Genomic DNA, 11,098 nt, shown 5'->3' on the forward strand with positions numbered 1-11,098 from the left:
TTTTTTTTTTTCTCCATTTGTTTTTGTTTAGTTACGTTATTAATCCCATTAGCAGCATTTCCATTTTGCTTTTTCTTTGCATTAGGGGTGCTCGACGTTTTGTTATTTTTTATTTCCTTTTCCGTTATGTGTGTTGGTACGGGTTGATCGGTGTCCTCCTTGTCTTCCTCACTACTATCATCACTGTATTCGTCCTCTTTTTTTTTTTTTTTTTTTGTTTTTTTTTTTTTCTTTTCCTTGTTATTATTTGTTTCGTTCTTCTCCTGGTCATTCAGCTTCTCCACCTCGTAGAAGAACTCGTCGTACTCGTCCACCATGTCGGCCCAGGAGGAGTACTTGCTGATCTGGGGAGGAACAAAAGGGGTCAAAAGTGTTGTCAGGAAAAAATATGCACGAAAAAATATGTACAAAAAAATGCACGAAAAAATGCACACACAAATAGGTAACAAAAACACACACTCATCGCACTCACATCAAAGGAAAAGCTGCTGGCGTCCTTCTTCTCACTTTCCTTCTTTTCATTCTCCTTCTTCTGCTGGCTCTCCTTCAGCTGCTTGGACTTCCTCTTTATCTTATCCTCCTGTCGGAGGATCTGAAATATGTTGTTCCTCGCATTCATCTTCGCGACTCTTCAAGTGACTCACACGGGTATGCAGAGGGGGGTGTACAAATATACCTGAGCAGCTGTGTGTACGTGCTTGGCAGAACTATCCTGGTCTCTTTATATGTAAAAGCGTGTTAGACGCTCAGCGTGTTGCCCTTAACTACTCTGCGGAAGGGAATAGTGTATATACCTTCCACGCCGCTTGGAACTACGCCCACCTCCTACACAGTTTCACCTCCGTTGCCTTTGCGCTAACAGGACGTGCATCCCTCGACATTCACTTCCGACGTAGGAGAGGGAGAGAGAGCAACGTTTCGCGTATCCTCCTTTACCGCCGTATGCATGCAGGAGGCTATACCCAAGCGGTTCACTTAAATTATGCAACGTGAAGCGCTTCAACTGTGGCACAAATAACTAGGGACGCTCTGCCAAGAGTTAGGGACAGCAACACATATGCCTGACTGGAGTAAACAATTCAGCGGAGAACTCTCCACAAAAAGGCATACCTATCGCGGTATGGGTAGGTGCACTCACTGGACGCCCCTTAGTAGGTGCGTCAAAAAATGATTAGTAAAGTTATAAAAGGAAAAAAAGGGGCAGGCACAGGAGAAGGCAAGGAACATGGGGTTGCTCCCTTTTCTCCCTAACAAATGTTGAGTACACGTTTACGGCTATTTCGTGGCCAGGGCTTGAAAGGAAAACAAAAACAAAAAAAAAAAAAAAAAAAAAAATGAAGCAAAGCGAAGTCATGTGAAGAATAGGAAAAAAGAGAGCTACGCTATCACAGCTACAATGCTATAACGATAAAGTGAAAAAAAAAAAAAAAAAAACTCTAGTGCCATCTGGCTCGAATTTTCACAAAACTGCGTGCGCAGTGTATGCAATAAACGAATGGTTAATTATAATCCCTGTGCCCTACTGACTCCGGGAAGGGTCGATGATGGCTCCACGGGTTGGAGGAGAATGCTTTGCGGGGTAGTGCTTTCATGGCTCTCCCGCACTGCCTCCCATTGTTCAAAGGTTAGCGTTCAACCCTTTGCGCTGCTTTCTCCGTGCAGTGCCACAAATACCCCACCGTTGCCCCTACATAAAATATACCATATTATATAGCGCTTATCCGCTAGGCGTGCCAAAAGCCTTTTTACCCTTTCTTCCTTTTTTTTATCGCTCCTTCCCCACGCCCCCATATATGGGGGAGCACTCATTCCTCTTCAATTCCAACCTCTTTTTTTTTTTTTTTTTTTTCCCCTGCGACGGAAAATTCAGCTGACCGTGGATTCCGCACCCTCACTCAATTAGCCATTTATTTATTATTTTTTTTTTTTTTGTAAATACATCTTTCGCACAGCGTAGTGTGGGGAAGAGTCAGTGACTGCAAAGAGGGAAATAATCGCTCACCGCCGGAGAAAGCAAAAGCCAAGCATACTGTAGGGAGCACACCAAAAAAAAAAAAAAAGTCCAGTTGGGCCACTCCGCCCAAATGACCATCCATTCAGTCACCTCCTTTTTTGAGCGTCACCGTGTGGTTGGTAAGGAAAGGTTTCCTCTTCATTATTTCACCTCATCGTTACTTGTGAGGATGTGTCCACCTCCGTGCTGCTACTGCGTTGGGGCGCTTGCTGTGTGGGTAAGCTTCCCCCCCTCCCACGAGAAATGTATTACCGCTATGAAGGAGTGGTTGGAAGTATGTAAAAAAAGAAAAGAAAAATTGTCACTCCAAAATGACGCCTTCTCAAATGGTCACTCGAAAAAGAGCATCGGCGTCCACTTTTCTTGTGGAGGTTCCGAACCACCGTTTCCCACTCTTTACGTGTACGTACAGTGGGCATACTTAAACAACGCATATGGGATGGAGGTTAAAAGACGCCCCGCGTTTTTAATAACAATTGTCAAGTTTCCACTTAAAGAAAGAAATAAAAAGGATGCATTTCAACCTCAGTTATTTTTATTATTTTTTTTTTTTTTTTGTCCCTCCCTTGTCTGTCAATATATTACTGAATTGTTTCCCGAATTAAAAATCCCCTACAAGGTGGTCTGGTCCTGTAATTACTTGTACCACTGTGTGTGTTTTATTTTGCACACCACATTTTGATATCCTCTTTTGCTTGCCCCTTTTAAATTTCCCCTGCTCAATCATGAACGCTCACACACTTAAAGAGAGTGACATGAATGAGATGATTTTGGGCCTCATGAAGAGCAAGAAGAGGGGCACCGTGGTGAGGAAGAAGAAAACGAAGAAAAGACCTACAAAGGGCAGCTTAACTAAGGAGGAAATAAAGAGGTTGGGTGAGGAACAAATGGAAAGAAAAGACCAGCACATGTGCGCGCAAAAAGGCTATGTGTGCATTGTAAACAAAAAAAAAAAAAGGTTCTGACCTGTTCAGGTGATTTTTTTTTTTTTTTTTTTTTTTTTTTTCTTAATTTTCGCACTGTTCTACCGCTCCTCCATTTCAGCAATGCCGAGGCCTCCTTCAAACGACAAGAGCAAATGTACAGGGACGAGGAGGCCCACACGCTGCAGTACATAAGAGACGAGGCTGAGAGCAAAGAGAAGGAGGTACTACCTGTGGTTTGTGCCTCCTTTGGGGGGCTGGCTCGTCCAATCCTTAATCCGTGCACCTAACACAAGAGAGCACCGTGTATAGTTGCTAATCTGTCCATGTGTTCACCTACTCCTCGGCGCGGCCCCCCCCCCCCCAACAGCTAAACGACTATTACATGTACTGCCAAAACTTTAAAAATGAATACAAGACGAATTTCAACGAGTCTCTGAAGCAATCGGAGGTAATACTTTCCGCGTGGTGTCCAGCCTGTTTGCATGCCCTCACCACCTCCGACACATACAAAACGGACAAATGGCTTCACCATCCCTTCCTCGCAACACACCGCAGGAAATGCGAAAGGAACTTGCCATCCTCCGCACGGAGTACCTGGATCTCAAATTACTCCTTGGTGTGTAAAACGGGAAAAAAAAAAAAAAAAAAAAAAAGATAACTTCTTACATGGGGATGCCTTGCGAATGGCTCGCTAGTTCTTCTCCCCACCCTCGCCTAACTCCCCTCTGTGTGTGTTCCCTGTCCACCCCCCTACCGCAGAGGATCAAAGAAAAATGGAGCTCAACGGCATGTTCAATTTTTACAAAAAAAAACTGCTGGACATCAAAGCCCACTGCACCAGCCAGACATTCTGCGACGAAAATTTGAAAAACATCGTCTACGAAATTTTGAGGGTCATCCATTAGGTGGTCTCGGGGTTCTCCATCAGACTAAACCTGGTCCTTATCTCGATCCTAATGGATAATCACAATGATAATGATAATAATAATCTCCATTTAACTCCCTTTTTTGTTCCCCCCCTTTTTCTTCGCGCTCTTTAAATGTTTGCACAGTGTGGGACGCATCTGCACACGGGGACCACCCCTGCATGACGCCTCAACCGTCCCACATCTCGTCGTGCACCCCGCGGCGAGTCTGCCCAAAGAGCTGAACAAAAATGATGTTCTGCCCATCTGACACAAATCGAGAAATTAACTTAAACTTGAGCCTTGTCCTTTCTTTATAACTCTCCGGGGCAAACACGAAGGCATTTAAAATCTGCGAGCGCAGAAGAATTTTCTCCAATTTTTTTTTTTTTTTTTCGTCCACGTTTATTATACTTGTAATTATAACACAGTTTTCGTTGACACTGCTTAGCTTCAGGAAGTCCATGCACATAAATTTTATCCTCCTCGACATGACGGGATTATCGCTGGAGAACAACGTGTTCAGTTCATGTGTGCACAGCGCGCTGAAATGGGAGGCAGCAGAATCGCTTATTGTAGGAGACTGTCCTCCTCCACCACCACTTTTCCCTACTACCCCCTTCCCACTTCGAACCGATTTGTCCACCCCTTCTCTGGACAAAGAAATGCTTCCCCCCACCTGCACATCATCCTCATCATCCTCATTAACACAACGTGGTGTGGTTAGAAAGAGTCTCTTCAAATTTGCATTAGCTAGTCTTATGTGATCCTTACTATCGTCAAGCCCAAGGAGGAACACTCGGTCGGTGAATTTCCCTGGAGTCATATTTACTTCATTTAAAACTTCGAAAAACGTAGAAGGGGAATGCATAGGGAATGACACAATGGGGTAGTTAATACTGGGGGAGCCACAAGGGGCAGTCATTAAAATGGAAAATGCTTCCAACAGAATGCTTCCATCATTACAGAAGGGATCCACAAAATATAAGTCTCTTCCCCCATTGGTGTAATTAAATATGTTAATTTTGAACAATGCGGAAGCTATGATTGTGCTTTTTAAGGAGGTCTCACTTTTGTGTGCAATGTATAAACGTTTGTTTAAGTCATTACTTATGTTTACACTAATTTTTAATTCGTTATAACGGAACAGGACATGTATTTTTAGCGGCTGCAGAGAGGACGGAGCCAGTTTTTTTTTCTTCAAAAGAATATTGTCATCTCCATTTTTTTCTATATACACTTGTTGCTGCTTTTTAATCACGTTCAGGATAATGTTTTTGATCATGCAGGTGTGAAACAGCCTTGACTTTATGGTCTTCACATTTATTTGTGGCTCCGTGAAGACACTGCTGAAAGGGATGTACGCAGACCAGTTAATGTTCCTCACATCGTTTATGAAATTATTCTCGTATGCACAGTACGAGTTGTGTAAGAGCAACCGGATTTGTTCCACTGTTCGACTGGTTAGTAGCAGCTTGTAAATATATTTCAAATTGGACTCCACTTCAATGCTGTTTTCGCTAACCACGTGGGGATATTTCGCGTCATACGTTTTCTCCAGCGACAGGACGTTGTCGTTCTTGTACGGCACGACGCATACATATTTGTGCAACTCCCCCTCGCCCTCGTCCTCGCAATGTGCCACACCGCCGCTGCTAATACTACTACTGCTACTGTAGAGCCGCTGCTTCCAGGGTGTCCCCCCTGTAGAATGTATAAAACCGTTGCGCCAACTGTGTTTCAGCCGTGGGGGTAGTCTCACCATATTGTCGTTTTACCCACAACATGTTTCATTTTGGCTAGCTTTTTTTTTTTCTTCTTCTTCTTGTTCTCCTTTTTTGATATTTTGCCTGACCTGTTCATAACTTTTTTGGAAAAAAAAAAAAAAAAAAAAATTAATCACCCTATGAGTGCACAATTTCAAAATGGCTACATACTGTTATTGCTCTTCCCGTGCGCTCCGAGGGGCGGAAAATAAGTCAACTCGGCTAGGAAAATCCACTTGCGGGAAAAACCCACCACTGCATTTCAATTGCTTCTATTTGAATGAGGCAACAGTTTCACCGTTTTGACAAGCGGTACGCGCTACTGTGCAAAGGTGTGTTATTCATACATGCGTGTGTTGCATGTTGTGTAAAAGAACGTTGCACCTTTTTAAGGAGGTCTCACTTTTGTGTGCAATGTATAAACGTTTGTTTAAGTCATTACTTATGTTTACACTAATTTTTAATTCGTTATAACGGAACAGGACATGTATTTTTAGCGGCTGCAGAGAGGACGGAGCCAGTTTTTTTTTCTTCAAAAGAATATTGTCATCTCCATTTTTTTCTATATACACTTGTTGCTGCTTTTTAATCACGTTCAGGATAATGTTTTTGATCATGCAGGTGTGAAACAGCCTTGACTTTATGGTCTTCACATTTATTTGTGGCTCCGTGAAGACACTGCTGAAAGGGATGTACGCAGACCAGTTAATGTTCCTCACATCGTTTATGAAATTATTCTCGTATGCACAGTACGAGTTGTGTAAGAGCAACCGGATTTGTTCCACTGTTCGACTGGTTAGTAGCAGCTTGTAAATATATTTCAAATTGGACTCCACTTCAATGCTGTTTTCGCTAACCACGTGGGGATATTTCGCGTCATACGTTTTCTCCAGCGACAGGACGTTGTCGTTCTTGTACGGCACGACGCATACATATTTGTGCAACTCCCCCTCGCCCTCGTCCTCGCAATGTGCCACACCGCCGCTGCTAATACTACTACTGCTACTGTAGAGCCGCTGCTTCCAGGGTGTCCCCCCTGTAGAATGTATAAAACCGTTGCGCCAACTGTGTTTCAGCCGTGGGGGTAGTCTCACCATATTGTCGTTTTACCCACAACATGTTTCATTTTGGCTAGCTTTTTTTTTTTCTTCTTCTTCTTGTTCTCCTTTTTTGATATTTTGCCTGACCTGTTCATAACTTTTTTGGAAAAAAAAAAAAAAAAAAAAAATTAATCACCCTATGAGTGCACAATTTCAAAATGGCTACATACTGTTATTGCTCTTCCCGTGCGCTCCGAGGGGCGGAAAATAAGTCAACTCGGCTAGGAAAATCCACTTGCGGGAAAAACCAACACTGCATTTCAATTGCTTCTATTTGAATGAGGCAACAGTTTCACCGTTTTGACAAGCGGTACGCGCTACTGTGCAAAGGTGTGTTATTCATACATGCGTGTGTTGCATGTTGTGTAAAAGAACGTTGCACCAGCGTAAAGCTGTTTTTTTCCCGCGGTTTTGAATTTTTCCAAGTGTAGATTCAACACGGTGGAGAGAAGAACGTGGCGACTTCGATGAGAAGAAGTCAGATCGGTCAAACAGGTGCCATCAGTGTCCTGTCAGGGTGAACACTTCCAAACCCGCTTCATCACTTTTTTTCCTCCTACCCCCCGTTGCACAACCTGGAACCTCTCCTCTTCCCATGGAAGTGGTAATCAAGAGGCCCTACATCGAAGTATTCGAACGGATACTGAAGCTCTTCACATCGGTGAGCGAACATCTGCACCTCCGACTCACGCGCAGCAAGCTAGAGCTTATCGGGTCCAACAACTTAACAAACGAGTTGATAATTCACGTGGACAAAAAGTTTTTCTCCCTGGGCAATGTGGACTGTGATGAGAAGAGCGCCAGTGGCTCCCTCAGCTCGAAAGACTTGTACCACTGTCTGTTTAGCTACCAAATAACGAAACTGTTGAGGAGTCATGGGAGTTCCCACGGGGGGCACTACGAAAGGGGTCAGCAGGGAAGGTTGGCGACGGCATCTGCAGGGGGAACTGTCCACTGTGGGAGGAAACATGCCAGCGATGATGGCGGCAGCAGCGATGATGGTGAGAGCGGCGATGATGGGGGTAGCAGCGCCAACCGCTCTTGCGTCGCCACGGAGCTGTCCAAACTGATTCTCAAATTCAACAAGAAGAACGGCACCCTGGAGGTAGCCCTGAAGTTTAAAAAGCGCAATACGCACTGTAGCGCGGTGCTCAAATTGAGGCCCTTTTGCAACCCAATAAAAAGTTATGTGTATAAAAATGAATCCATTATACAAGTAGAACCAACTCTCTTTTTGATCAACCTGAAGGACCTAGCCAATGAAAGAAATGTTTTTCTGAACAACACAGATGACGCCATTGTCTTGAGTGCTATAGAAACCTCCGACTTTAGTCTAAACAAAGAAAAAATAAAAAGAGAGCACTTCTTTTATAACAATAAAAAAATATCCATCCCGTCCAGTAAAACCAAATACTTCTTCAAAAACAAAAAGTTTGAGGATCACAGCTTGGCACTTCCTCTCAGTGAATTAAAACTCATTTTTAAATTTTGCTCCGACTTGAATTTGTTATGTTTATTTGCCACCCCAAATTTTAAAGAGAATGTGGTCATCTGCTTTGGGGGTCTTATTTCACGCATTCTACAAAAGAATAAAAGGAGAATTTTTTCCCAGCGGCGCGGTAGGAACAAGGGGGGAGGTGCAGAGTTCATGCAAGAGACCCACTGGGGGGAAGAAGCACTTGCCAAGGAAGGAAAAAAAAGCCGAATGTACAATCACAGTGTCTACACAAAGAATCCATACCCATACGGAACTCTTCACTTACAAATGCAAGAGCAAGAGGAGGAGGAGGAGGAGGAGGAGGAGGAGGAAGAGGAAGAGGAAGAGGAAGAAAAAGGACCACCCCAATCGTGCGTTTTATACCTCTCCGATGAGAATAACTCAAGTGATGAATACGATTCCGATGTGGATGAAATAGACCAACAAACTTTGTACTTTTCACCTGCACATGATCAGGCAAATTTGTGCAACAATGAGGAGATGCATTACAATGACATTATAACGGGGCGAATCCATTTTACGTCCTACTTCAACATGTCATGCAATTTTAATGATTATAATTTTAGTTCAGACGACGTGGTTGGAAATTACTTTGGAGTGTCTTCTTCACACGAGGTGAAAGGGGTGCACGCCCAGGATAGCACAGTGGAAGGGGAATTACTGAACCGCCCGCAGAGGGAACAAACAAGTGAGCGATGCGAAGTGAGCACCGGTGAAAACGCACCAGGGGATATGCCAACCAAGGAAGAAGAAGAAGAAGAAGAAGAAGAAGAAGGTAGTAGGCAAACGTGTAACATAAAGTTGGAGAAGCAGGAAGGTGTGAACTGGTCAAACAAAAGGCGTGATCCCAGTGAGGAGAATAATTCACGTCATATAAAAAAAAAGTGCAGAAAGAGGGAACCAGCGGACCAAGGATCCTATCCCGATCTAAGTGAAGAAAAGGAGAAAGAAAAGGAAAAGGAAAAGGAAAAAGAAAAAGAAAAAGAAAAACACATGAAGGAGGTTGCTCGGACGATCGCACCCCCCACTGAGGATCTAAACTATGATGTGTTCATAAGAGGAAATAAAAAAAAAGAGGTGGACAGCTACTTCAAAATGGAGATAAAAATAAAACAGCTCGAAAGGACTCTCCAAATGGTGGAAAAAATGGAACAGCTGAACCAAAGAAGTGTGGTCGGGTCTAAAGGAGGGAGGAGTCGTGACGTAGCTTCTTCCTTCCCTAACAGAATGGATGAAAAAATTGAAAAAAAAAAAAATAAAAAAATAAAAAAACAAGCAAACAAACCAGATTGCTCTCTTTCCAACTCGTATGAAAGGAATGAAAAAAGGAGAAGGAACTTCAGGAAGACATCCAAGAGGGTGTGTGTACCATCCTGTGAGAGTGCATCTGTGGAAGAAAACAGCCGCAGTAGTTTTGATACCCCGTCGGATGAGTTCAACTGTTCAGATAGCAACAAGTTCTACTCAGTAGGTGATGAAGGGGACTCACTCTCCACTGCATCACCACAGATTGAACAGGACGAGGAATTCGAAAGGTACTTTGAAAACGTGTACTCCAAGTATCATATGCGTGAAAATGTAAGTGACTTTAGGAGGAGGCTCTGCGAAAGGGATGGCCAGGTCGGGGGTGCCTACTATATACCACTTCAAAGTTGCAATCAGGAAAGGGGGGCTGAAAAGAGGATTCCCCCACGTGCCGCCACAAGTTCGCAGTGTAGGCGGTTAAGCATGGGCACAGGTGGGGCAGCCAACTCGTGGAGGGAGGTGTATAGGGAGGAGACCTATCATCCGTACAGACTAAAACAGGACGAACGATTTGATTATCGCCAAGGGGGAGAGACTACGAGGAGGCTCCCCTGACAGTTGAAGTAAAGAAAGTTGAAGTAAAACACGCGGTGGGGAGACATCACCGGGGAAGGGCAGCATCGTCATCATTTTTTTTTTTTTTTTTTTTTTTTTTTTTTGTCAAAGTGAAGAGAAGCGTTTTACCTGACTTGTTCATAACAGTTTGAAAAGGGGAACTCGTGCGGCGGGTGATTTGTTAAGCGGTGCGTTCCCAGGCAGCCTCCCAAACAGGTATGCAGACAACTATCCGGACGGTTGCCTCCCCCGCCTGGGAAGACACGCCACAGGCGCAGCGTCTCGTCGGGCGAGCCCGTGACGATGGACTGGCCGTCCGGACTGAGCGCCCCATAGAGCACCCTCAACGCGTGGCCGCTCAGCGTGGACACTTTTCTCAGTCGAGGGTATTTCCACAGCACAACCTGGCCCAGTGAATAGCTGTGTGTTGAAACAAATTCTTCAGTGTGCTTGGCCCAAAAAATATTAGACACTTGAGAATTCGTGGGTAACTCATTAAGACACTCCCCTGTGGAGGTATTCCAGAAACAAATTTTTTTATCAGCAGAGCCTCCGCCAGTAGCTAGTAAGTTATGTTTGTGGGGAGACCAACTTATGGCCTTCACTGCAGCGGTATGTTTTGTAAGCTGGAAGAGAGGAAGACATTTTCGCCACTCCCAAATGTAAACAGAGTTGTCGTTGCATCCGGAAGCCAACTGCTTCGTTTTATAATTCCATTGAAGACCACAGACTTCCGAAGTGTGATTAGTTAGCTGTGCGTAACTACTATCCTTGCATCTGATGTCGGAGCAGACAATCTTGTTGTCCATACTCCCAGTGGTTAACGTGTCGTAGTGCCATCCTAGTGCTCCAACTCTTCGCTTGTGATTTCTGTACTTTCTCACCTTCACCTCTTTTTCCATATCCCAAATTTGAACAACCCCATTTGACAACCCAACAGCTAAATAGTTTCCAAAAAAATTCCACCTTAATGATGTTATACTTTTTTTTTTTTTTTTTTTTTTTTTTTTTTTTTTTTTTTTTTTTTTT

The 11,098-nt window shown here is 43.9% G+C and overlaps 5 protein-coding genes across 5 annotated transcripts in view; 2 read left to right on the top strand and 3 right to left on the bottom strand.

The window, feature by feature from the left end:
* Positions 1-35: 35 nt before the first annotated feature.
* AK88_05494 (uncharacterized protein) lies at positions 36-619 on the bottom strand (the record flags this gene model as incomplete). Its single annotated transcript, XM_012483096.1, has 2 exons — positions 36-344; positions 473-619. Coding segments are annotated over 2 exons (456 nt in total), but the record flags the coding sequence as incomplete, so codon positions are not given.
* Positions 620-2,739: 2,120 nt separating this feature from the next.
* On the top strand, positions 2,740-3,845 carry AK88_05495 (uncharacterized protein; the record flags this gene model as incomplete). Its single annotated transcript, XM_012483097.1, has 5 exons — positions 2,740-2,885; positions 3,059-3,161; positions 3,308-3,388; positions 3,496-3,556; positions 3,700-3,845. 5 exons carry the CDS (start codon positions 2,740-2,742, stop codon positions 3,843-3,845), a joined length of 537 nt encoding a protein of 178 aa, XP_012338520.1.
* A 190-nt stretch (positions 3,846-4,035) lies between these two features.
* AK88_05496 (uncharacterized protein) lies at positions 4,036-6,708 on the bottom strand (the record flags this gene model as incomplete). The annotated part of the gene is made up of 2 exons (XM_012483098.1): positions 4,036-5,549; positions 6,015-6,708. The coding sequence occupies 2 exons, from the start codon at positions 6,706-6,708 to the stop codon at positions 4,036-4,038; spliced, it is 2,208 nt and encodes a 735-aa protein (XP_012338521.1).
* Positions 6,709-7,306: 598 nt separating this feature from the next.
* Positions 7,307-10,069, top strand: AK88_05497 (uncharacterized protein; the record flags this gene model as incomplete). Its single annotated transcript, XM_012483099.1, has 1 exon — positions 7,307-10,069. One exon carries the CDS (start codon positions 7,307-7,309, stop codon positions 10,067-10,069), a length of 2,763 nt encoding a protein of 920 aa, XP_012338522.1.
* Positions 10,070-10,194: 125 nt separating this feature from the next.
* AK88_05498 (uncharacterized protein) overlaps positions 10,195-11,098 on the bottom strand; it is a gene marked incomplete at both ends in the record, with an annotated part of 3,986 nt that continues 3,082 nt past the window's right edge. The window contains one exon of the mRNA XM_012483100.1: positions 10,195-11,009. Within this exon, the coding sequence (XP_012338523.1) occupies positions 10,195-11,009 (815 nt within the window). The remainder of the gene's footprint in view (positions 11,010-11,098) is intronic.

Source organism: Plasmodium fragile, assembly GCF_000956335.1.
Source record: "Plasmodium fragile strain nilgiri unplaced genomic scaffold supercont1.144, whole genome shotgun sequence".
NCBI lineage: Eukaryota > Apicomplexa > Aconoidasida > Haemosporida > Plasmodiidae > Plasmodium > Plasmodium fragile.